This window comes from Ostrea edulis, chromosome 4 (assembly GCF_947568905.1).
Source record: "Ostrea edulis chromosome 4, xbOstEdul1.1, whole genome shotgun sequence".
Classification (NCBI taxonomy): Eukaryota; Metazoa; Mollusca; class Bivalvia; order Ostreida; family Ostreidae; genus Ostrea; species Ostrea edulis.
Window position 1 is genome coordinate 61,883,867 of NC_079167.1, and position 27,778 is coordinate 61,911,644.

The window sequence follows — 27,778 nt, forward strand, 5'->3', positions numbered from 1 at the left end:
ACATTTTTTAGAGAAGAACGGTTTAACAGTTTTCCAAAAATTGAAATTTTTGGCCCCACCCGTGCAGCGTTCAAGAAAATAGGTTTTCATCGAGTTCTTTTTCAATTTTGTTACCAAATTTCGCTGCCTTCTGAATTTTTCCCAAGTTTTAGAATTTCTGTTTTTTGTGTATTGGGAATAATACATATGTTTTTTGTATATGGCTCATCTTAACTAACTATTCATACATGGAAGTGGATTGTTTCTTGGTTGTCTATTTTTTACTGGAGCGTGTTTGTCAAGTACACTTATAAATGTATTTTGATAATCATTATACACTTTGTGTACTTCTTCTGATGTGGATAAATGTCATGGGCCTCTGATCCCATGACAGGTGCAGTCAGATTCTGAAAATAGTCTTGATTCATATATAACAACCTCTTGGCTTTACTTTATTATAAGTATATAGTTCAATAAACAATGTGATATAAATGAATGAATCTATAATGCTACACGAACCCAATTTAAATAATGTGGAAAGGTGGTAGATATCAAGTGTGCTACTACACCTCCAAAGCTTTCCATTTCATTTCATGCAAATGTTGAAACAATATGTTAAAACATGTACAACCATATGTATATGTCATGATTAAAATTTTCAGGTTCTGTGAGATCGAAATGCAGAAAGCTCTTCGTTGCAGCCATTGATTTTGGAACTACTTACCCTGGTTATGCATTTTCCGCCACATCCGATTGGTCCAAAGTTTTGACCAGTAACTGGACTGGAGGGAAGGTCGTCACTTTGAAGACACCGACAGCTCTACTGCTGAATTCAGACAAGGAATTCCAGGCGTTTGGATATGAGGCAGAGGACCAGTATTTAGACTTGGCTCGAGATGAAGAACACGAGGATTATTATTTCTTTCATCGATTTAAAATGATACTTCATTCTGAAAAAGCAAGTTCCAAAATACTTATTTGTATTTTTATATTAACACTGCTATGAGTTATAGATGTACTCACGACTGATATGCAAATAACAGGTGTATTTGTAATTTTGTTCATTTTTCTAACATATCCTGACTTGAAATATACAATAACGGAAACTGAAATGGACTAAAATGAAATTAGTCTTATATTTACATTTTTACTTTTATTTCTGTCAGAATTCCCAACAGTTACAATAGACATACTGTATTATCAAAATTGATATGGGCATTGTTTATTAATGCGGCACGTTCATGAGGAAATGGCTATGTTTACAAGTTGTAATTTTAGATATTAAAGCCAGAACATTGGAAATATAAATATTGATATCTGAACTATGATGCTAGTTAGTAGTTAACTATGATGCTAGTTAGTAGTTAAGTGTAATTTTTAGCTCACCTGAACCGAAGGTTCAAGTGAGCTATTCTGATTACATTTTGTCCGGCGTCCGTCTGTCTGTCTGTCCGTCTGTCTGTCTGTCCGTCTGTCTGTAAACTTTTCACATTTTCGACTTCTTCTCCAGAACCACTGGGCCAATTTCAACCTAACTTGGCCAAAAGCATCCTTGGGTGAAGGGCTTTCAAGTTTGTTCAAATGAAGGGTCATGTCCCTTTCAAAGGGGAGATAATCACAAAAATGCAAAAATAGGGTGGGGTCATTTAAAAATCTTCTTCTCAAGAACCACTGGGCCAGAAGAGCTGAAATTTACCTGAAAGCTTCCTGACATATTGCAGATTCAAGTTTGTTCAAATCATGGGCCCCTGGGGTTGGATGGGACCCCAAGGGGGGATCAAAGTTTTACATACAAATATATAGGGAAAAACTTTAAAAATCTTCTTCTCAAGAACCACTAAGCCAGAAAAACTGAGATTTACATGAAAGCTTCCTGACATAATGCAGATTCAAGTTTGTTCAAATCATGGGCCCCTGGGGTTGGATGGGGCCACAATAGGGGATCAAAGTTTTACATACAAATATATAGGAAAAATCTTTAAAAATATTCTTCTCAAGAACCACTAAGCCAGAAAAGCTGATTTTTACATGAAAACTTTCTGACATAGTGCAAATTCAAGTTTGTTCAAATCATGGCCTCCGGGGATAAGATGGGGCCCCAAGGGGTGGATCAAAGTTTTACACACAAATATATAGGGAAAAACTTTAAAAATCTTCTTCTCAAGAACCACTAAGCCAGAAAAGCTGAGATTTACATGAAAGCTTCCTGACATAATGCAGATTCAAGTTTGTTCAAATCATGGGCCCGGGGGTTGGATGGGGCCACAATAGGGGATCAAAGATTTACATACAAATATATAGGAAAAATCTTTAAAAATATTCTTCTCAAGAACCACTGAGTCAGAAAAGCTGATTTTTACATGAAAATTTCCTGACATAGTGCAGATTCAAGTTTGTTCAAATCATGGCCCCCGGGGATAGGATGGGGCCACAAGGGGGGATCAAAGTTTTGCACACAAATATATAGGGAAAAACTTTAAAAATCTTCTTCTCAAGAACCACTAAGCCAGAAAAGCTGAGATTTACATGAAAACTTCCTGACATAATGCAGATTCAAGTTTGTTCAAATCATGGGCCCCTGGGGTTGGATGGGGCCACAATAGGGTATCAAAGTTTTACATACAAATATATAGGAAAAATCTTTTAAAATCTTCTCAAGAACCACTAAGCCAGTAAAGCTGATTTTTACATGAAAACTTTCTGACATGGTGCAGATTCAAGTTTGTTCAAATCATGGCCCCCGGGGATAAGATGGGGCCCCAAGGGGGGATCAAAGTTTTACATACAAATATATAGGGAAAAACTTTAAAAATCTTCTTCTCAAGAACCACTAAGCCAGAAAAACTGAGATTTACATGAAAGCTTCCTGACATAATGCAGATTCAAGTTTGTTCAAATCATGGGCTCCGGGGGTTGGATGGGGCCACAATAGGGGATCAAAGTTTTACATACAAATATGTAGGAAAAATCTTCTCAAGAACCACTGAGCCAGAAAAGTTGATTTTTACATGAAAACTTTCTGACGTAGTGCAGATTCAAGTTTCTTCAAATCATGGGCTCCGGGGTTAGGATGGGGCCACAAGGGGGATCAAAGTTTTACATACAAATATATAGTTAAAATCTTTTTCTCAATAACCACTGAGTCAGAAAAGCTGATATTTACAAGAAAACTTTCTGACATAGTGCAGATTCAAGTTTGTTCAAATCATGGTCCCCGGGGGGTAGGATGGGGCCACAAGTGGGGGGGGGTCAAAGTTTTACATACAAATATAGAAAAAAGCTTTAAAAGAACCATTGGGCCAAAGTAGTTGACATTTACATGAAAGCTTTCTGACATAGTGTAGATTCAAGTTTGCAAAGGGTAGTTTGGGCCATAATAGGGACCAAGGTTTTACATGCAAATATATATGGAAAGTCTTCAGATATGGGCCAAGGTGACTCAGGTGAGCGATGTGGCCCATGGGCCTCTTGTTTGTTTTCCCCATTGGAAAAATGGTGGATACTTAATCTAGCAAGAATTATTTAGATAACTACTGCAAATCAAGACCAATGCATGTACATGTAACACAAGTTGAGTGAAATAATCATATGTGGTTGTCTGTATAATCTTATAATAATTATGACGATAATTAATGCTCATGCTTTAATTTTTCATTCTACTAGGCAATCAGTCGAAAAACAAAACTGAAAGATGCCACAGGTAAAGAAATTGAAGCTATAAAAGTTTTTGAACTCTCAATAAAATATCTTGTGGGGGACTTGATGAAAACTTTGAAAAACAGCTACCCGGATTTAAAGGAATCGGATGTGGAGTATGTTATCACTGTTCCAGCTATTTGGGATGATCGATCGAAGCAATTTATGAGGGAAGCTGCGCGAGAGGTAGGAAGCATGGACTGAAACAATTTGACACAGGGTTATCTGCACTTTAATCATTTACAGACGGTACTCCAATTTGTTGGCAGAACAAATGTTTAACACAAATATTCCTTGGGAGAAATCTGTATTGTACATATTTGATTTACGTGGATTAAATATTTGTTCAGTGTAATCATCGTTAGTCACTGTAAGAACTGGAGGGGAAATTTTTTAAAACTTAATTTATTTGTTTGCAGATAAAATGTCAATCTTTTTATTTTTAAACACTTCTTTTATTCCATGAAACCCACTTCGGATTGATCACATTCCTATTTATACTTCTCGCTGTTGCAGGCTGGTATTGAGAAATCTTCCTTGACCATTGTCTTGGAACCGGAGGCTGCATCCATTCATTGCCAGTATTTACCAGCAAAAAACCTCAACCTGTCCACTTCCAAGTATCTTGGGGAGCTTGCTGTTGGGACCAAGTATTTAGTTGCTGATTTAGGAGGTTTGTATATCTGAGATTCATGTGCCCAGTCTGTTCTGGATTTTATATTACATGCTCACAGGGTTGTCGGTAGCTGCAGTAATGTAGCCCTCTCCGATTTTTTAAAATTTGTTTTTTTGGGGGGGGAGGGGGAATGGGCTCCTATCCTGAAAACGTAAGAATAAAAGAAAATCAGAAAGGGTTACATTATTGCATCTAGGTTGTTGGCTGAAAACCGCAGTCCATTGAAATGGCATAAATTTTCAAATTAATAGAAAAGTACATGTATGTATTAATCATTAGCATACTGCAAAAGACAAAATATACTGGGAAATTGTATGTTACAAAATTGTCAAGATCTAATTTGTGATGTATTTGTGACTTTTTTTAACTGGGGTATGTGCAGTCATCAATTATACATCCCTAGTAGCCTTATCAACTGATGATTAAAAGTCTATCATCAGATTATTAATAAAAAACAAAATCTACAGCAGAGTCATATCACCCAGTAACATTTCTAAATAACGGTAAACCGGGTTTAGTACTTTACCGGTATCTGAGTTATTATATTGCCTTCAAAATTTACTTTATTAAGAATTCAACAAAATGTCACACAGATGTATGTGATTGAAAAACAACACCATGGTCCCAGTCTTAGCCAAGTCCGACATAGTGGCAAATTTGGCCTTGACAGTAAACCCAATATTTAACAAGTTTTTGTCCTGATCTTTCCATTTGATAAATACACCTCTGTCTTTACAGTGTTGCTAAAAGAGATGTCATTATGTCTCCCCTCTTCCAGGGGGAGTCATTGTTTTGGTACTTTCTGTCCATTCGTCTGTCTGTCACAAAATCTTGTTAATACTTTTCCTTCCATAATATATAGCTTATGAGATAGACTTGAAACTTTGTACAATGCTTCATTACTATTTGTAGATGTTCATATTGTTGGGACAAGGGGATTGAATTATTTTCCTAAAAGTTATGGTGGATCTAAGAGGGGTGGAGGATGTATTAATAACTTGTGAACACCTCTCCTCTTATATGCCTTATCTGTTAGATTTGAAACTTTGTACACTGCTTCATTGCCATATGTAGATGTGCATATTGTTGAGACAGTAGGATCCAATTATTTCCCTAAAAGTGATAGTGGATCTAACAGAGGTGGAGGATGTTTAATAGCTCATGAACACCTTTTCTCTTATATGGTTTATCCAATAGACTTGATTGATTGATTGATTGAATCTTGCTTAACATTTCACTCGAGAATTTTTCACTCATATGGAGACGTCACTAAGACCGGTGAAGGGCTTCAAAGAGCTAGGTACGTTAGGAAGCAAAATCGGTCCTGTCTACAAATTTGATCAAATTAAACACATACAGTAAGATGTCCACAATATGTCATTGTCAGAACATATTAATTTTTCCCTATGTCTCTTGTCGTTTTCTTGTAAGCGTTTGTTAAGTATAGCGTTGTTTCTAACAAAAAAACCGCACATAACGTCATGACGTCGACGTTTATGAACGTTTTGGAAGGCAAAAAAGAACTACTTCAAACTATCTGACCCTAAACGGAATAGAAAGAAATCTATAAAATAAAAGATAAGTGTGTTTAGTTTTAACCGTGGAATTAAGAATTAGGCTAGACCATGTTTTTGTAACCTATCATTACCAATTATTGCCGAAAATGTGCGAATTTTGGCACAAAGAGAATCAATGTGAGCTATTACCTATGCATATAGTCAACAGTTTTTGTTGTTGTTTTTTTCATGAATTCTTTTTAAAATATATTTTGCGTTTGGTGTACGTTGCACGGGTCTTCCATATTTGATCGATATTTACGAATTTTGTCCTACTCTTTTACCCATGTGAAAAATACATTATAAGGAAAGTGACTGGAATTAAAATAATATCTGTTTCCCTTAAATGTCGTTTGTACATTTAAGAAGTTGAATTCTTTTAATAGAACATTGAAAGAATGTGTAATTCCCCTTTGTCATACTGTGGATATTAAGGAATCACACTGGTACATGTAATTGTCCAATCAAAATCAAGATGAACTTAGTGTTTTTAGTTTCACATATTTAAAAGAATTTTTCTTACATACGCAATTTTCTCATTTGATTTTCAATCTAATTAGAATTAGATCTTCCATCCGCTCCCCAGTTTTCGATGGACGCGACGTATCGAAAACCGGGGAGCAGATGGAAGATCTAATTCTAATTAGATTGATTTCCTTTTATTCTTTTCTCTCAATGTTTGCATCCCGATTAGGAAATTCTGGGTAATTGTAGTTTACTAAGGAACTATTTGATGTTGGTAACTGATGCTACTTCTTGGAGTGCACTCAGGCTGTTTACACACATGTGAAAAACACGTGGATTTGGTTACCTTTGCGGATAGAAAAGAAAAAAAAAAGAAAAGAAAATTCTGTGCAGGGTGTTGGGACAGGTAGCATAGAACATTACGGCCATTGAGCAGTGAGGGTTCTTTAACATGCCACACCTACTGTGACACGAGACATCCGTTTTTAAGGTCATCTTCGAGGACCCGTGACATTCACACCTGATGCTGAGCGTTTGGCGATGGAACTGTCACTATCTATTTTAACGACTTAGGTCTGCCGTGGCCAGGATTTGAACCCCGGCCTACCGCATGCGAGGTGAACGCTCTAACCTCTCGGCCACCGAGGCGGTTCAATAGCCTTTGTACAATACTTCCACGCCATTTGCTGATATGCATATTGTTCGGACAGGAGGATCCAATGGTTATCCTGAAAGTTATAGTGGATCTGAGGGGTGGAGGATTTAAAATAGTTTGTGAACACTTATTGGAGTTCATGTCAATGTTCCTGCTCATGCTTTCTCCTCCTTACCATGCAGTACATTAAGGGGAGGGGTTTCATATGGAGCACTTCCAATTTGGGGAGACATTTGTTTTTCATATAAACAATCTCTAGTGAAGTTTGAAGTGGTTATTCAGACTTAAAATTATATACAACTGTAATATGATGTAAAATATGAAACTATATGTATTGCTTTAAAACAGGGCTGGAACTATTCACAAAAAATATCTGATATAGTTTCCCTATCCCATACACTTGTTAGCTCACCTGAACTGAAAGCTCAGGTGAGTTTTCTGATCACCTTTTGTCGTCCAGTCTGTCGGTAAGGAGATTAAAGTTTGTGCAGACTAAGCTATACCCCCTTCAAAGGGGAGATAATCAAGAAAAGGCAAAAATATAATGGGATCATTTAAAAGTCACTGGACATTTACAGGAAAGCTTCCTGACGTAATGTAGATTCATGTTTGTTCAAATCATGATCCCCATGGGTAAGATGAGACCACAATTTGGGATCAAAATCAGTACTTCCCAAGGTCTTCTGGTACATACTGGACATTTGGTCCAGTAATAGTTGAGATATTACTGGACCAAATCACATTTTACCAGACCAAAATTTTATAGGCAAATTAATCCCCTATTATAGCCCCACCTTACCCTTGGGGGCCATGATTTTGACAAACTTGAATTTACACTATATCAGGAAGCTTAAAATTTCATGTAAATTTGAACTTTCTTGAGAAGAAGATTTTTAAAGATGTTCCCTATATATTCCCATGTAAAAATTGATCCCCTTTTGTTGCCCTACTCTACCCCCAGGGGCCACAATAGGGGATCAAAGTTTTACATAGGAATATTTAGGGAAACATCATGGCAAAAAAGATGGTGTCCCATTTTTTTTTAGTGGATCATAACCAATAGCATACTTAATGCCTAATGCTAGGGTATGTTTACTATCCAAAAAATTTCTTCTCAAGAATAGCAGGGCCATGACTAGTCATATCAATATGGAAGCATTAGCTGATTGTGCAGATTCAAACCTGTTCAAGTCATGCTCCCATCATGGAGGGTGGGTATCTTGTTCCTAAGAATCACAAGGGTACAGTGATAGAGCTTTCAAATTTCACATGTATATTCCTTTTCACTTTTTACGCAATAGATTCTTTTACCTTATGGCCTGGACCTTGGAGTATGACCTACTTTTGAAAAACCTTTAACTTTGGTCATAACTTTGGAATGGTTAGTGATATGGCTTTCATATTTCACACGTGTATTTCTTGTAACAAGGTCTTTCTTTGGTACCAAAATCAAAATCTCAGGAGGGGGGGGGGGCATAAAAAGTAAGAAGCAAATCCCCAGACAACCACAAGACATTTTTAGAATACATGGATGGGGAGAGGGGTAGATAAGGAGTTGAAGCAAACAAGACTCATATGAATATAATGGCCCATGAGGCTTTTGTTTATGAAAACAATGTGTTTAATCCTTTTACTGTTTATATTTTTATATGTGTACCATAGAGCATCTTCACTGTGTGATCACCAATATGAATATTTTATAGGTGGCACCGCAGATATAACAGTGCATCATAAAGTTGATGACGGATCTTTGGAGGAAATGCGGGAAGCCAGTGGTGGACCTTGGGGAGGAAAATCTGTAGATGACGAATTTGAGAAGTATATTCAGGAAATTATTGGAGAAAAATCTATGCAGGAGTTAAAGAATGCCTGTTTCGATGATTATTTAGAACTAATGAGGAACTTTGAATTCAAAAAGAGATCTGCTAAGCCTGGAAAAGAAGGCAATACACATCTATCCGTACCTTTGGGTCTTGTGAATATTGTTAAGAAAGACAAATCACGAAAATCTTTGGAGAAAGCCATTGAAATGTCTCCGCATGCAGGAAAAGTCACTTTCGAGAACTGGAAGTTGAAATGGAAAAATGAAGATTTTCTTCGTTTCTTTGAAAGCACAATCAAGAAAATTAAAGACCATATAAGGACAATATTATTCGATAGTGATATGGGAAATGTTGAAACTATTCTAATGGTTGGGGGTTTTGCCGAATGCGAAGTGGTCCAAAAGTCAGTGAGAGAGTCTTTCAAGATGAAACGCCTTGTTGTTCCAGAAGATGCCGGTATTTCTGTATTAAAAGGCGCAGTTTATTTTGGACACATTCCCGATGCAATATCAAGACGAACAGCTCGATATACGTATGGTATCCAAAGCTGGCCCGCATTCAATGCAACCAAACATCCCGAAAGCAAAAAAGTTGAAGTGAACGGTAAAGCTAGATGTAAAGACGTTTTCTTCCCATACATTACCAAGGGACAACATCTAACGGTTGGATATCAGAAATCACAAATTTTTCAAGCCTTAAACCCAAAAGAGAAAAAACTGGAGTGTGCGATATACATCTCCGACAGCAAAGATCCCAAATTCGTGGACGACCCTGGATGTCATCGATTGGGCGTCTTGGTTATTCCCCTGCCGGATCTCCCAGATGGCGCATCGATCGAATTAGAAGAAAGTATGATATTTGGCGAAACAGAATTGCAAATTCAAGCTAAAGATATATATTCTGGAAGGTCCTACGAAGTACAGTTAGATCTTTTAGAAGAACCTTCAAATGAGACTGATTAGAAATACAACATTCAATATGAATATTATTAGGTGATGGAGAGTCACGTGTCGTAGAAAGGGCGAGTTTTTGTTCTGATTTAAGGGGGGGGGGTCGAAACTAAACATATTCAAGGTAGTACTAACTCGCAATGTGGACTGCCCAAATTTTTCAAACGTTTTTTTTTCCACCTGTGTAAGACTAGAATCGTGTTCGTAGTATACTTACACTAGGTACATGTACTGTTAGGATTCATTGATTCGGAGCATTCAGTTGTATGTGTTCTATGTGAAATAAATCGGGTGGTAAAATATACCGTTTGTGGTTTTTCTTTTCCAGCTTCCCTTCTCCACATCACTAGACATTTCATTGAAAATGATTTTTACACACCTGTCTGTAGAGGGGACGTATTGTAGTATGGTGGTCGTGAACGTCCGTCCCGCTATGTGTCCGGCTCGTAACTTAAATTTCTACGAGACCTAGAATCATCAACCTTTTTCAGCTGATGCATCTTGGGAAGAGGGTGGACTGCACTTTAAAGTCAGGTCACTGTGACCTTTGCTTAAGACGATATGACAAAATCCTGTCCTACCCGTGACTGAGACTCATCCTTTACTACGTAGGTTCAATTCATCAGGTGAAAATTGCATGCATTGTTGCCATTCAATATAACTATCAAACAGTGGATGAGGATTCAGCCAATTGATCTTCCTTTACATTGTAGAATTAACGGTAAATGAAGGATATCTAAAAAGTGAGTCCCCATGCTTCTACATGCCTATTGAATAAGCATCTAGTCCTTGCCTCTCATAACACTTTAAGCCCTGCAATGCAAAAGGCATTTTGATTTTTGTTGCCAGAACCCATGTTGAAAGGACGAATGCCAGGAAGCGGAGTATAAGACTTGGAAGCACTTGAAACCGGTCAAGTTTGGAAGATCCTGGGTGTGGCTTCATGGCACTAAGGAGAATGGGTTGAGAGGGGTTCCCCGTCATGATACATGTAACTCTGAAACTTTCTATAATGTATTTGTAGTTGAACTCGGTATCTTTGTTTAGGAAATATATTCTGTCTGCAAATGTAAGCTGGTCGAAATGGAAGAAACATCGAGTTAAGGTAGCACTCAATTCCAGAATTTTATTTAGCAATCTATCGTATTCTCACAATATTTGCGATAAATGTGGTGGATGCACTTTTCACAGGAAGAGGAAAAAGCCAACACTATTCCGTCTCCAGATTCTTTAAAGAGGCATTTACATTAGGACGTAAAACTTTATTTATTTATTTAAAGAACTGTGATTAAAATGCGGGACAACGTTAGAAATGAAGAGGAATAAATCTGAGTGCCAAGAAAGAAACCACCAATCGAATTTTATAAAAAAAAAAAAATTAAAAAAAAATAAAATTTTTTTTAAATATATCTCCTCAGTAAATTGTTTACTTTCATACAATGTTTCGGTCATTGTTTCTGTGTAAACAAAAGAATTAATTTATAATATCAAAATTACAACAAAAGACTTGTAAAGTTCAGTCATGGTATTTTCTTCTTAAGGTATAAATAACCTCAAAAGTTTGTCGTCGAGTAACTTATCCAATGCGTTAGTAAATGAAATTTACAGTTTTCTGTTCTATAGAAAGATTACACACGTTCCTCCCGATTTAGTGATGGAGTATCTGAGATTGTAATAAGAACAAGAAGGCCCGTAAACTATGATGATAGAATATAAAAACAAGAAGGCCCGTAAACTCTGACGATAGAATATAAGAACAAGAAGGCCCGTACACTAGACGATAGAATATAAGAACGAGAAGGCCAGTACACTATGAATGTAGAACTAAAAAGGCCTGTACACTATGATTGTAGGACTGAGAAGGCCCGTACACAATGAAGATACGTTGTACTATGAGTGACATATCTTCGTTTTATCGTACGATCATAGTACAGATCGCTGTAAGCATAACCACATGCATAAACATTCCATCTTTAATTTTGGGGAAAATCAATAGCAGCGCTTCCCAAGATAAATAGATACATATCTCATTGATATCATTTGACAAACATTAAGTGATTTACCTTTCATTACCACAGTATGTACGTATCTTGCAGCAGTGCATGTTCAAGACAGATTGGTTGATTTATTTGAATGCAGTATATATAGTGCCGACTTGAATGAAATTTACTTATTCAGCGGCCGGTGGGCGTGTCAAGTTCACATGTGTAAAAGACTATTCAGGGATGGTAGTAGTGATACTGTCACCAGTTACCACCCCTCTTCCCATTTTGGTTTTGAATCGATGGTTCTTTAATTGCATACGAAAAGGTGTAACATTTTCAAAGAATTTTCGGGCGTACAATATTACTTTTGAAAACTTGTTAAGTAGGTTGGTATTGGATTATATTACGGTTTACAATGCCCTCTAAGTAAAGACCCACTTACATTATGCTAACGGTAGACACTTCAGTTAGATTGGATTGTAAATAGGTACCCACATGTCAATAAAGACTAAAACCTGACATGCCTTTTCTGTATATATACTCGCAATCCGCATAGACGAAAAACTCAAAGAATCACTAAAGCTCCACCCAGAAGAAACTTTATGACGCATATAAAAGGGTCCAGACAACATACAACAATGGAGCGGGACAGGTGCCCAAAAAAAGGGGGGGGGGTGAAGACTGAAATGACTAAGGAAAGAAGGAAGATAAACTTGGAAAAGTTGTATGGAAATAAAGAAGAGGTGAACTCCCTGCCAAAAACCAGATATGATAAGGTTTAGAATGAAATAGAATAGATTTATTGAAACCCCTGAGGGCATACAACGAAGAGCAACATACAACAAAAGAAGAAGTCCAAATTGATAGTAGTAACATGTTGACATAAAAAATAGAAATAAACTGACTTCAGAAGATTAACGTAATTAGGGATTATCTGTATACGGTAAATGCTTATAAGACATGTACCTGTGATTGATATACGTACAAAGGGAACCTGTAGCATGCGCACTTGTACTTAAGTATTAACATTATTAGTCTTTTATATTTGTCTGGTTCTTTATAAGGTTATAAAATGCTCTAGGCCTATTTCTTGTTTTAAAAATAGTGATTTAAAAATTACCATTCTCACTGGACATTAACCACAAAGAAAAAAAAAGAAAGAGGTTTATACACAATATTAGAAAGAACTTCTAAGATCGACATCTTCCCAAGTTAAGGGGTTAGGGGGTGTTGTGGGGAAAAGTAGATCAGAAAGCCACCTTCCCATGTTTACTATAGTATTGTTTATGTGGAGCGGAGTGGACCGAAACTGTTGTGGCCCACAGGGCATATATATATATATATATATATATATATATATATATATATGTCTATGAGGTTATACTGGTATCAGTTTTATTTTTTTCTTGGGGGAAGGGGGTCAAAATTACTTTTCATATATCAATTAATCATTCGTAACAGTTGAATTGATTTCAATATCGACAATTTTCTGATTTTAATGTTAACATACATCGCTGTTTCATTTTATTGATATTGTTCAAAACAGACTTAGATAGTATTAATTCATATAAGAGTACATCACTTGTAGCATTGAAGATTGATAGTATGTTATTTCCAACAAATTTATTCGGGTTGTACTAAACATTCCTCCGATTCTCTCTCTCTCTCTCTCTCTCTCTCTCTCTCTCTCTCTCTCGCCGTTCTCAAAATTTGTAGTTCAGAATACAATAATGTATTATTAATCATTTGTACTTATACTACCTTTACTATTATTACAGGTGGTGTTGTTATGTACATGTATATACTTATATTTTTTCTGTGTGTATTTCTGACTGTTTTGCATCAGGATACACGGTGGTACTTACATTAGTAATACAAATAAGTATTATCATGTTCAAAATGTCTCATGTATGAACATTGCTCATACTAATAGTGCATATTTTGCTCTTGTTTTGTTCTTTTCTTTTTATCATAATTTTTTTTTTTTTTTATAAACATTGCACATTGAAATCATGTACATGCTGTATGCCCGAGAGGACCCTAATCTGGAAATAAAACATATTCTATTCTATTCTAAAGGCAAAAAAAGTACTATGTTAGGTACGTAAAGCTTTAGTGATACCTATAAAAGTTTATCTAATGCTCTCTTTCAAATTATGGGGGGGGGGGGGGGGGAGTTTTGAGAGAAAATATTAGTAAGGACATGTCCTCACACCACTTTTCCTCACTAAGCTAATATTTTGTATCTACAACTTTCACATGCTGTAGGTCACATTTAAATGAGGACGTAATTGTGAGGACATTTATTTGTCCTCATAGTACAATTCTATCCTCACAACGTCTGTCCATTGGTTGAAATTAGTCCTCACTTTACACGTTTTCTCTCTCTCTCTCTCTCTCTCTCTCTCTCTCTCTCTCTCTCGTGGGACTGGGGTACTCCAAATTCACCGTTGATAATTTTTAAAAAAAATATTGAATGATGCAATTGTTGTCTCTTTTGTGAAAAAAAGGTTGTTATTAGGTAATATTTCAATCTAATTAAAATTAGATCTTTGATCCGCTCATAGCGATTGCATGAGCGGATCAAAGATCTAATTTTAATTAGATTGGTAATATTTATAATATCTCAATTAATGAATGAAAAATACGAAACTAACATGTTGTCATTTGGGGTTTACCTTTAATTTCATTGGCTACTAAAATTAGACAAAGTTGGCGAACTCCTTTCAAAGCTTGCAGAACCGGTTTTTCAACCTACGCCTGGATTGCCATGCGTCGATTAGAGTTCCAAAATAGTAGTAGTGTAAAGGTATTCATATTGAAATCATTGAATATATTATTGTCATACCTGACTTCACAAGGTGTGGTGAAACAGAGCCGCCGTTGAAGAGCATGAGAGGCCACTGATTTGACATCAGTAACACTGCACAGTGAGGGAAAATAATTTTCGATTAATTAGTATCTGATCACATGCGTTATTGGATCGATTGCGTTCATTTTTTATCAGGATTTTAACTTGCAGGTAAATGTTTAATTCAACTTTTGTTTATTTCTTATTCTTAAACCGGTACATGACTGAAGGTTTAAAATAGAGTGGTGCAAGCATGTTTGAATATGCATGTGTACCCACCCGCTTTGTGCAACGGCATAAGTAAAAAGAGTGATAGTTTTAGTTTATTGTAAGAAAACTTAAAGTCAACATTATATTGAGGTACATAAATTTGAATTAGGATTGAAATTTATCAATGGAATGTGTATCAATCGAAGATACACCCCATGTGAAAGATATAAACCTGTTTTGCAAGTACATGTATCAGTATATATACAAAAGAAAAATGCAGAAAGGAGAGAAAAAAAATGAGATGGGAAATTATTTGATAAACCATATCTGTAAATTTAGAGATCTTGCTTGAATTTTCCCAATTGGGATTTTTTTAATGTCAAATTAATTACATTGATTATATAAATAAAGGTCATTCTTAGCACGAAGAAATAGAAATTAAATTTTTAGTAAATATATTTAAAACGGGTTTTTAATTTTTATCTGCACTCTCTGTTAAAGATACATCCCTTCATTTTTATGCTTAAAGAGTCAGCTGGTTTATATAACACTGATATGTATGGTATATACTTCTGTACATGTAGTTATAATCAGTGGGAGAAAGTGATACCTGTAACTCAGTGATTCACAAAGGCCGAAATTAAATGACAGGATTTAAATCTTTATGATTATGATTAATCAAAAGTGAAAAAAAAATTAGTTGTTCTACCAGTTGAAATGGGTAGGGCAGGTTAACTGTAAACACTGGATCCATGCTTCAGTGGATGTGTATTGGATTCGGGTGGCACGGAGTTGTAGAGTTTAAACATTAGGTAACCGCTGATATACTTAGTCACATGTATCATTATTGTGATTAATAGTTGTATCACCTGCTCTGCATTTGTTTAAACGTGTTTTAAAAGATTTTGTTTGGTAATTCGTTGTGTGAGTTGATAAATTTTTCGTGTGTTGCTTGCATCCATTAGCTTCTTGATCAATGTGTCATCCCTGAGGGTAAATCTGACACACAGAACTTACTTTGATGTTCATGTCATTTAGAAAAATTCATTGAATTAAATAACTTTGAATTATTACATTTGATACAATATTTATTTTGGTCAAAGTTAGTATTTTAAACTTCACCAAGAAATTCCAAAACTACTGCACTCTTTCTAAGTTAAACAGTTGGTACCTGCTGTTTCATCATATATGTTTATCATATCCGATCAGCATATTGGATATCATTAATTTTTAATTGAGTGTTGGTAAATAAGATGACATCAAGAGAGATTGAGTAGAAATGAGAGAGATTGACCTGTGCCACTGAGACTATTACAACAGTTTGATGTATAAAAAAAAAAAATTATAACAGAAATTTTGCTTCTTTTTTTTTCAGAAGAGGACATAGTTCCTCCAATTTGAAGATGTGGAATCAGGACAGTATTCTGGTTCTTCTTTTATTTCTGGTGCTAACAGTACACACTGTGAAATCACAGGAACGTAAGAGATGTTTATTCATTTTTTTGTCTTTTCATTTAAATAAAAAAAAATATGAAAAGAATCATACAAAATATGTAGTATATTTTACATCTTAAAACAAAAGTTTTAATTTTTCGATTGATCCTAAAAGTTTTGCAAGACATTATTTGACAATGCATAGAAAGTATGTCAGCTTATTCACAATAAGTAAATATTATGCAAGTAATTGATATACTCACAACATATAGGCAAAGGAAAGTTTTCAATTTTGTATTCTTTTGAAATTTAATGAATCAGAAAAATAAATGCCTGTGATGAAAATCAGCTATACCTAAGAGGTCAATTCAATGATTTAATGTGATCACTTTTTGATTTGTAGCATGCAGTTCTCCAGGCCCTAACATCGCTGGTTCTGTGTTTGAATCCAGTATCATTGATTTTGACCCAAATTCTGCACTCTACAGAACGGACACATTTATAGAGGGAATTAATCTCGGGACTGATCTAAATACAGGGGTCAACCTCACTATTATTCGCTCAACAGCCACACCAGATAGCGTCAACTTGAATGAACTGTTTGAATTGATAATGCTGCCAGTTACTGGTGCAGCTTTTGGAAACAGAGCTTTCATCCGTTTAAAGCAAGCAATTGACAGAGATGTAAGTTTTACATATAACCAGTCATATGACTTAAAACCAAAAAATTGACAAGCAAAATGAAAATTTTTAGAAAAAAACCCCAACACAACATATTCTGAACTAGAATCCTATATATAACATATTCCTGCATGGAGAAAATTCTAATTATTTCTGTCTCAATTCAATCATGATGCCCTGGGTAAAAGTAGCGGTAAAGGGTAGCTTCCCCCCTTTCACAACAAACGAATACTTAACCTTCCTCAGGTAAATATGTAGAAACTACACAAAATTGTATGATGATTTTAACAAAAATCTTTTCTATATAATTCTAAGTAATTAAAATGAGTAATCAATTTAGATGTCTGTTTTGAGATGTTTTATTCTCACATTATCACCAGTGTGAGATCGACTTTACACATGTGAGACAGCCATGTGAGACAGCCATGTGAGATTTTTCTGTCTTACACTGCTGCGACGTCATTTGATTGTGACGTCATATATTTTCTATGATTTATGTTACACGTTGAAGATTTATGTTACACAGTGAAGTAAAAATATTTTGCATTGTTATCTTTAAATTTTAATGTAGTATAGCTTTCTGGTGGACAACCTTGGGTTTTTTAGTTTATACTTACAGTGTAAACCATTTTCGGGTATGCTCTTTCTGCCCATTTAATTAGTTTTTGCATTGAAGTTCAAATAAAGATTTTGATAATTTACTAAATTTATGCACTAAACTGTACGTAAAATGTGAGAAAAATAATCCTCCATTATTTACTTGTTTGGGATAGGGAAATTCCACCTCTGGAACAAGATTTGCTGTCTAGGACTCGGCAAAGCCTCGTCCTAGACTGCGAATCTTGTCCCCTAGGTGGAATTTCCCTATCCCACTCGTAATAATGAAGGATTCTAATATGTTTACGGTGCGACCGTTGAGACGAGCGAATATCCATAACATCTTGCAACATGACTTGAGGCAATATTCATTTAATGCGGGAAATATAACGCGGTTGATATAAACAGTGCATTATGACGTCATATTAGCTGCAATTTGTTTTTCTTTCAAATAAAGCAATTATCCACAACAAAATGTACGAAGGTATGGGGAAAACTTGTCTGGAATTTAAAATAATTTGTGGTACTTTCACAACTATTTATTTGTTTTATCTACGGGATTGTCAATGAAGTATTCCGCAGTGACGGCGACATTTTTCCGGAAGCATTATGGGTAGTCCCCATCATTTTTCAGCTGATGAAGAGCAAATCACATGACTCCATTGCGTTATCATTGGAGCGAGCTATAATCCCCCTCCCCTGGAAGCTCACAAATGTATTCTAAAAAATCCCCCTTATAGATAGCTTCTAACAGCGGTATAAAACCCTGCTGTGGGGATTTATTAAGATTTTTTTAAAACCGGAATATACACTGATTACAGTTTATGAAAATAATACTCAAGCACCTAGCTGCAGAACTAGCTCTCAAGAAAATATTGGGGACTCAGTAGCATATTTCAGGTTATTGTTGGGCTATTATTAGTGTCCAGTAAGATCTCTGCATGATCAAAATTGCCCAGGTGAGATTTTAGCCCATGGTCCTTTTTACATAACTGTTTGATATATGTAATGAATTTTGTTATGAGATCAGCTGTGTTATAGAACCTTATAATTATTTCTTTTATTCAGGGAACTTCTTTCACAGCTAGTGATGATCTTGACACAATAGAATTTGAAATAAAGTGTGTCTCAAGGGTGAGTACTTTTGTGGTTTTCTACATCCATAACTTGGAACCATTAATACAATTTTGATTGAAAGTATATCAATTATTCAGATTTATTCTGTTGCAACAGAATTGGAAAGAAAAATGAAAATAGATTCTTTTGTGTGTGTGTGCATATGCCAATGCATTTGAAATGTATGTCTTGATATTATAGTGCATATGGAGATTATTGCCTTGTTAATAGATATACTGTATAATAGTTTTTTTCCATGGATGTAAAATTTGGCAATTTTCTAGGTCATGGGTATATATACATGTATACATATGATTTTAGTGGAATACATTTTGGCAGACATGTAGTTCCTAAACATGAAAATGGATAAGGACAGGATGGACAGAATGAAACTTTCAGTGGACTGATTATTCACTGAAAGGTCTGGAAATAATTAGTGACGGAAGAGCTGCCATTCAGTCATCTTTCAGTAACCATAATCAGTCACCACTCAGTTGATGGCATAGTTTCATCCTGTAAAGTATTGCAGTGTTAATAACTTATCTGTAAAATGTTATAAACATCATCAGAAACAACTGACATTAAAAAAATCTGGTACTTTATTCACCTCCCAAGCGGAAGAGTGCTACATGTACCTTTGATATGAAAACAATTGCCATACAGAGTTATCTTTCCCTTCAAAATATGTATCATTGCAATCATATTTGAGTTCTTATTTAACTATTAAAAGATTTGGCAGCATGATATCAAACATAATTAACTAAAATGAGGCAGAGTTATCATCCAGGAAAAAAAATGCTATACAATATTTCATGCAATAGGCATCGATCCTTTTATAAAATAAATATACCCTGTTGCCGAGGGAATGCTAAGCTTTGCAATGCTGTTATATTTACAATCTGTCAACTCTTTAGTGAAGTTTAGTTCAGATTTAATATCACCAAACAAGCAAACCTGCACAGGGGTTTTAACAGTTGAAGTGGGGAATATAAGCATAAATTTTAGGCTGGCTGTGTGTTGCTGGTTTTGAGTGTAATGGCATATGATGCCTGAAGTGGAAATGCTCTCAAAAAAGGGGTTTTATAAAGATTACTTTTGAAAATATTGAACACTTGCACTTTATATTCTATATATTATTATTCCTCTTTTTCAGAAAAACCCAGTTGAGTCAAAGTTCTTCTTGATGCAACTGGAGATCAAGGACATAAATGACAATGCACCTATATTTGCCAATGAACCCTACACCGCTGCTGTGGCTGAGGTGAGTCAGTTGTTCATTTGCATTTTCAGTCGTGTGACCTGTACAAATCATGTAATTCAGTTTAATTGTTTTAATTACACCAAACTCCCAAATTTTGCTTACAAGCTTTTTCCAGAAATCTCATGATTCTGCAAAAATAAGTTTAAGCATGAATGGTGTGATGTACAATGAAGGCAAAACTAATTTTTGAATGCTTTCCTTTTACGGACAGTCTGCACCAGTAGGGACTACGGTGTACTCAGGGATATCAGCTACAGATCTGGATACGGGAACCAACAAAGAAATAGACTACGCCATAGTTCCAGGAGATGGAAGCATTGTGAGTGTTCATCATTTAATAATATCTATTGTAATAGATAACATATTCTTGAATCTAATTGATTAGAATGTGTATTGAATGAGACAAGTTTATATTATTTCCCATTGATTTACAGCAGTCTTAAAGAAAAAAAAATTTCAGAAAACTTCCAACCACTTTGACAGATGTTATATGTATAGTAAACAGGGTTATCTATAAGACAATGTCTGGTGAAAATCGGGCCCTGACTAAAATATAGGTGGCATATGAAATTTCAGGTTCTACCATTTCTGAGGTTTGCTTGACTATCCTGTATTTCAAAAAGAGGAATGATTTATTCCTTATCACAAATTAATTATAATAGAGAGTGGAATTTCCTGATATATATTCAATACAGAGACAAACGTTATCTTTTAATTATGATACTGAGAAATATGATATATTGAAACAAAATGTGATTATTACCAACAAAACAGTAGTAAATTTTTGAGTATATAATTGAATTTTATAATTTTATAAGTGAATTCAAACTTGGCTTATCCTAAAAATTTGATATACCCATCCTCTCTCTGATTTTTTCATGGACAGCTAACCTCTTGTCCAGTTATTTCAGTTATGCCCTGATTTGAATTGTGGTTAGGGAAGCATTTTATTAGTCCATTTTGAAAAAGACAATAACTTCAAACCTAGTTTTGATATTGTTAATTCACCATAACTACAGAGTTTACATAGTATTGATAATTATGCTGTATTTTTCAATTTCAGAATGATGGATCTACCAAATTTCTACTTCCTATAACTTCAAGAGGAGAAATAGTTGTTAGAGATCTTTTGGACTTTGAATCTGTTCAGCAATATGTTCTCACAATATCTGCAACTGTAAGTATCATGGCGCAAGGAAAAGCTTCTTCAGAGTGATACATTACTTTCTGTACCAAGACACCCACCCACCAACCCCAAAAAGGCATTGGTTCTCAAGCCATGTTATTTTAAAATTCTAATGAGAAAAAGCATTTTTTATGTTTTTTAAAAATAATTTCAAGACCCAAGACCACCATTTTTAAATTTATTTTTTGTGCACAAGTATTGTTTTGGTAATTCAAGAAAACCATTAATTATGTGAGTACATATTGTACATGTGTAATTAAATGACCACTCATCTACTATTGATTATATGACTATGTACTATAATTTTATGACTATTCATGGACTGTGGATTATATGACTGTATGTACTATAATTTTATGACTATTCATGGACTGTTGATTATATGACTGTATGTACTGTAATTTTATGACTATACATGGACTGTTGATTATATGACTGTATGTACTATAATTTTATGACTATACATGGACTGTGGATTATATGACTGTGTATGTACTATAATTTTATGACTATACATGGACTGTTGATAATATGATTACATGTGTACTGCTATTTAATTGATTACACATGGGTTGCTAATTATATGCCAGGCCCTACACATGGACTGCTAATTTTATTACTACTAATGTACCTAATCACCAAATATGTACATCAAATTTCAAAGCCACTTATTTATGATTGCAATATTATATTTATTTTTGGAAAATACCCTAGATTATACATGAATTCTGCATTTCTTGCAAGATTTATGATTGATATAATGAATTGTTTTCATTCAGGATAAAGCCAGTAATCCTGGGGACAGGAAACAGACGACCACCACTATCACAATCACTGTAAACGACGTGGATGATTTAAGACCCAAATTTGTGTATTCCACTTGCTTTGCTGTTAACAATGCTTGTTTCAACCCCACCTATACAACCAGTATTACTTCTGGATCATCAGTGAGTATCGTGCGGAACATTTCTCTTCTGTTTTTGCATCCAGTATTTGTGTGGGGAGTGTAATTCATTTCACTTTGCTTACACAAACTGGTGTTTTAAAATTAGAAGAAGGAAACAAAAAAGCTTTAGACAAGTCTTGAATATACATAAAGTTGTTGATTGCTAGAATATGGAATATACATGTGTGAAGCAACATATTTGTTGATGATTCAGTGTTGAGGAATTGTGTAAAGAAATTTCCTGTGGAGACCACATTTTACATAAAAAACAGGAAAACCTGTCTAATTTGATACATATACTGGGAGATAAAAATTGTTAGATTGGATTAGACAATCTGTTGGATTACATTAATCATGGAAAATTGGGGATGAAAATAAGGGCTAAAACCGCTGTACAGTGAAATAGAACAGATTAGAGAGGTGTCAGATTAGACAATTTTTACTATACAGTAAAACCTGTTTAAGCCGACATGCTCTGGAAGACAAATTTGTGCTGGATTAAACAGTGTGTCAGGTCAGAGTAAAGGATATAGAAAAAGTCAAGTGGGAATGTTAATTTAAGGTTCAAAATATATATAGAAGATGATGTAATTTTCTAGACAGTGTGTTAATAAAACTTTTTGTCTCATTTTGCACCTTGTGATTGGTGTATAAATTGTTTTACACTCTTGGGTCTTTTAATTTATTTGTAGGGTGGCCAACTTGTATTCAGTGCTGTTCCTGGTAATGAAGTTGTCAACATCACCGCACAGGACAGGGACACCCTCAACGCTCCAGTTTCATTTAGTTTACAACTAAGTGAGTTCACAGTATCTTCATTGTAGATTTGACTTTCATTTTACATATATGGCTTCCAGATTTACTTTTATTTTGAATAATATTGCAAAAAATCATTTCATTTTACATATATGGTGTACTGGTAAATAATAACTTTCATTTTACATATGTAAAGAGCGCATAATTGCTGTTGTACAGTGTACATGTATATGCAGATGCAAAAACTCCCAATTTTATGTACATAAAAGGAAGAATGTTTGATTACAATTTTGATCTCTTGACAGCTTCACCAGCTGGGTATCAGAACAGATTCCAAGTCACCACTCAACAAGTCGCTAGCTCTCCCCAGTACCAGGCTACCATAACCCAGATTATAGCTATTGATCGGTCCCAAGTTCCTGAACTGGAACTCTATTTGGAGGTTTGTTTGATATTTATTTAATTGATGTGCAATATTGGTGTACATATTTTCCAAATCCACTGAAATTTCAATTCTTATCCTGTTTTGCATATAGGCTAGAGAGGGCCTAACGAACAGGTACTCGGACAGAGCTACAATAAAAGTGACTGTTGACTCCGCCAACAACAACAATCCAGTACTAACTGTACCCTTCCAAGGATTCATCAACGAAAATTCACCAGTGGGAGCAATACCAAGGAATAATGATGGATCGAATCTATTAAAGATATCTGTCACAGATCCAGATCTAGTAAGAACATATTTATAATTATGCTATAATATTTATATTTGTGCTTGTTTATGCATATTTAGAATGGCACTGGTGTGCTGTGAGACACAGTCATGAATAGCACATCTATTTTATATGATAATGGATATTGGGGAAAATTTTATATTTTAGCCCTATTATTAGTTACCTTTCTTACATCAGTACCAATAGAAGGCTAAAATACGCATTTTTCTAAATAAATACACACACTTCACAGTACTGTATACAGAAAAGTATATTTTTTGCAAACTTGCATGATGTAAAACTTATACGGTACCAATTTTGATGCACCAGATGCGCATTTCGACAAATAATGTCTCTTCAGTGATGCTCAACCGAAATAACAATGAAGTTTTGGAGTAATGGTGGTGATGTAATTAGATTTCAGGCGAAACGGGAACATACACTTTTACAGTCTCTGGAACAGGACTATTCCGTGTAAACAGTGAGGGATACGTGGAAGCAACGGCACCAATTGACTACGAGTCCACTCCATCGGTCATTTTCACTGTAAGTTAGAAGCGCACCTATATCATGTGGTTATTCTAGAATTTAATTCGCTGTAAAGAAACATCAGTGACACAATCAAAGGACCAAGTGTGTATAATTTGGTCCCAATTCTGAAGAAAATTTAAAAACTACCAGTGTTAAACAACAGGGATATTGATATATATTTACTAAGTGCAATATCACAAACATATGGACATGCCTCCATTTTCTTTCAGCAGCAGGCTTAAAAAAATCAATGATTTTGTATAAATGTTTTGTTTCAAAAGGTTTTGCACCTATGTTTACCACATGTAAATTGACATTTATAAAAATTTCCATGATGATAATGTCAACAATAACAAAAACCCAACATGACCAAGTGTGATGAACAAGAATTTGCATATTGGTTTCTGACTATGTATTTTAACATGTCATCAGTTGAATCTATTTTTGCATATTTCTTAGGTGAATTGTGATTCGTTTTTGTAGAAATACAGTAAAATCTGTTTATAAGCAACACAATTACTAGCAACATTGAGATAAGTTTTCCATTTTAAAAAAGCCAAAATCATTATCTAGTGATGATATATTAAGGTCGTGAGGAATTGACAGATTCTGTAGTTAATCTTAGATTGGAAAGGGCACATGCATGTTGATAAATTTACCTTTGATTGAATAATTAAAACGATGAAAGTGATACTTGTAATTTCATCATACATATAACTAGAACAGGTAGGATGATACTTCACCATGCTCCTTATTTGAATGCCCTGACATTATGCATCAAAATCTAGGTGACTGGAACTGAGGTTGGAACCCAGATCCCGAGGAGTGGGGCCGTGCAGGTCACCGTTATTGTCCGAGATCTGAATGACAACTCTCCAGTTTTTGGAGCAGCTAATTACACGGACACAATTGTGGAGGGAGACTACAGTACTAGCAACCAAGTTCTTGTGGATGTAAGTTCTGAAAGGAAAACAATACTGGTATTGTGAATAATGATTATTATTTGTAAATAGGTAGTCCTTATGATTACAGCTTGCTCCACTTAATATTGAAATCAACTTTTGCTTATTCTAAAACAAAGATAATTCCCCTGCAACATTTCCCGTTTTGCTTTGCATTGAAATGATGCCTTTTTACAGTAAATGAATAGTTTGCTGAGTGAATTGAAATACTTCACATCAGTCATCAGCATGGTCAATGAATATGTAATCATGCTGATAGATAGGTGACCATAACCTGATCTTTATCTGGGGCGTTTTCATCGGATGTTTTTGTGATAACAATTAAATTCGAGGGGGCATCTTACTTTTTATTGATCATTGGCCGATCTAGGTTTTATCATGACTTTTGGAAAACATGCCCAGATTTTAAAAGTAGTGCAAATATTTTTAATTCCGATACCAATCATTCCTTTGGCTCATTGTACTTACATATACAGCATGTGTGGTGTTAACTTATTTTTACATCATTTTATTACAGTATGTTTACAAAACAATAGATATGTACATATATCTATAGCTAAGCTGGTCCAGGTTTGCTCAGGTTAATTAAATTGGGATTGAAATGAAAAAAAAAATTTCCAAAATGGATGAAAAATACCGTTTTCATTTATTTCAAACTTTTCCCCTGAATTTCAATTTATCTAAATTAAGTAGTACTGTAAATATGTGGTCATTATAATTATACTACAAGTCTGATAAATACATGAAGTTGCAACAATAGTTAAAATTTCTGATTATCAGCATTTGATACTTAATAGTTTAAATGATATCAACTTCAATACTTTCCAGGTTTCAGCAAGTGATGCAGATACTGGTGCTAATGGAGACATTGTGTATTCCATACAAAGTGTCTCCAACAATGGATTTTCCAAATTCTCCATTCAAAATGATGCAGGAACAGGAAGAGCTACCATTAGTTGTGTGGGAAGTGTAACAGACGGCGAAGTTTATGTTCTGACAGTCCAAGCTACGGACCAGGGCCAACCTATCTCCGAGAGAAGGTATATATATATATACAGTCAAACCGCATTATCTTCAACTCGATGGGACCTAGAAAAACTTTGGAATATCTAAGGATTCAAGATATCGAGGGGAAAATGCTTAAAAGAAAAAGTGGTTGGGATTTCCGAATCACTTTGACATATCCATGGTATTCGATATATCTGTTCGAGATAATGAAGTTCAACTGTACATTATTGTTTAATTGTTGAAAGAAAGAAGACATTCTGAAGTTGCATTGACAGATTTATGGCATTTAAGTATATTTTGCATTATGGTAGATCTCTCAGTTTTATTTTTTTTATTATTATTTGCAATTTTTGGTATTTTACCAAGACATGCATACATACGTTCACACACAATATAAGTATTACGTAATAGGAAGGTTGACACAGGGAAAAAATGTAAGAGACATTAATCAAATATATTTTCCATTCAGTCCAGATTGTTCTGCATTTTCTTATGTTACAGTTCTTTAAAAATAGACATTGATCAATTTCATATTTTATCTTCATTTATTGTATTATTACATGTATATCCCCTAAAGATGGTAATCTGTTTTGTTTGCAGCATATATATATATATATATATTCCACTTTGAATCTAATATTGGACAATCGCCAAAAGTAATGGTAATCATTATTTGCCTTTACAGGAGTGTTACAGTGCCCGTGGAAGTGACTGTGACACCATTAGGGACACGCCCCCCTGTCATTGATGCCCCTGCCTTTACAATTGCTATCAGTGAGGCTGTGCCAATTGCTTCATCTGTGTGGACTGTTCCGGTATGTAGTGTTACTTGGATAGAAAATGAGCAAAAATAAAGTTTGGCCATCAAAACTTCAAAAATTCTTAATGAGATAGCTAAATCTATGGCTTAAGATGAATGTATTTATCATTTGTATTTGTAACTCAACGACATAGCTCCACTTTTAGTCGGGAGAAGTTGACTTAATAATTGTTCAAAACAGTTGGCAAGAAAAAAAAAAATGGAAAAATAAAAAGCCCAATCCTATTCTGTCCGATATTTAAAATCCTAAAATCTTGGGGAGGGGGCATAGAATGTTGATTAAAATAAAACTAAAGAATATATCCCTCATGTCAGAATCTTCTTGGGGGGGGGGGGGGGGGGGGGCATTCTTCAACAAATGGATTCAATTCATCAGTTCAAACATATACTCTTACCATCCATTAACAGTACATAAATGAAAGGGAGGGTCAACCATTGTATCTAATTTTGCACAGGAACTTTGGGGGGGGGGGGGGGAGTAGAGGGAAGAGGTAGGCTGGTTTTAAATCAATAGATTTGCTGGATTTCATTCCGAATTTCTCACATTAAAACAACTTATCTAAGCAAGTGCAGGTATGCTCCTGTATGAGTATCATCAGTCTGAGTTTGTCAGACCTGCAGAGATGGCCGAGGTATAGAAGTATAGAATATCAATTCAATGACATTGTCTGATACTTTTCTAGTATCATTCAAACCATAATTCTTGCATTGGGTGATTGAACTAATGCTGTAAAGTGTCAAAACGCAGGCAGAAATCAATTTTGTCTCAATTAAATGTTTATCAGGATGCTTTGATAAGTTATATAAAAAGAAAACCTAATCCGTAGTCTTAATTGAGGATTAAGAAAGAAGATGATGGGGAAAAAAAGAAGTGAGTTTCAAGAAAAGCAACTACAATAATAATGAAATGGGCCTCAGTTA

At 34.9% G+C, this 27,778-nt stretch overlaps 2 protein-coding genes across 2 annotated transcripts in view; both read left to right on the plus strand.

Moving 5' to 3' along the window:
- Positions 1-510: 510 nt before the first annotated feature.
- On the plus strand, positions 511-10,104 carry LOC130046378 (heat shock 70 kDa protein 12A-like). Its single transcript, XM_056161421.1, has 5 exons — positions 511-523; positions 642-937; positions 3,643-3,861; positions 4,192-4,348; positions 8,731-10,104. Exons 1-5 carry the CDS (start codon positions 511-513, stop codon positions 9,810-9,812), a joined length of 1,767 nt encoding a protein of 588 aa, XP_056017396.1. The 3' UTR covers positions 9,813-10,104.
- Positions 10,105-14,525: 4,421 nt separating this feature from the next.
- The window catches only part of LOC125671402 (uncharacterized), a 139,343-nt gene continuing 126,090 nt past the window's right edge, over positions 14,526-27,778 (plus strand). The window contains exons 1-15 of the mRNA XM_056163272.1: positions 14,526-14,594; positions 16,222-16,325; positions 16,684-16,964; positions 18,627-18,692; positions 19,828-19,935; positions 20,147-20,254; positions 20,999-21,112; positions 21,901-22,068; positions 22,760-22,865; positions 23,129-23,265; positions 23,360-23,554; positions 23,954-24,082; positions 24,856-25,020; positions 25,858-26,069; positions 26,723-26,852. Of these exons, the coding sequence (XP_056019247.1) occupies positions 16,250-16,325; positions 16,684-16,964; positions 18,627-18,692; positions 19,828-19,935; positions 20,147-20,254; positions 20,999-21,112; positions 21,901-22,068; positions 22,760-22,865; positions 23,129-23,265; positions 23,360-23,554; positions 23,954-24,082; positions 24,856-25,020; positions 25,858-26,069; positions 26,723-26,852 (1,995 nt within the window). The 5' untranslated portion in view covers positions 14,526-14,594; positions 16,222-16,249. The remainder of the gene's footprint in view (positions 14,595-16,221; positions 16,326-16,683; positions 16,965-18,626; positions 18,693-19,827; positions 19,936-20,146; positions 20,255-20,998; positions 21,113-21,900; positions 22,069-22,759; positions 22,866-23,128; positions 23,266-23,359; positions 23,555-23,953; positions 24,083-24,855; positions 25,021-25,857; positions 26,070-26,722; positions 26,853-27,778) is intronic.

Excerpts from the sequence above, each read along its gene's own strand:
- LOC130046378 (XM_056161421.1), top strand. Across the intron at positions 938-3,642 it reads TGATACTTCATTCTGAAAAA|GCAATCAGTCGAAAAACAAA; the intron begins GCAAGTTCCAAA and ends TCATTCTACTAG. Across the intron at positions 4,349-8,730 it reads TTTAGTTGCTGATTTAGGAG|GTGGCACCGCAGATATAACA; the intron begins GTTTGTATATCT and ends AATATTTTATAG.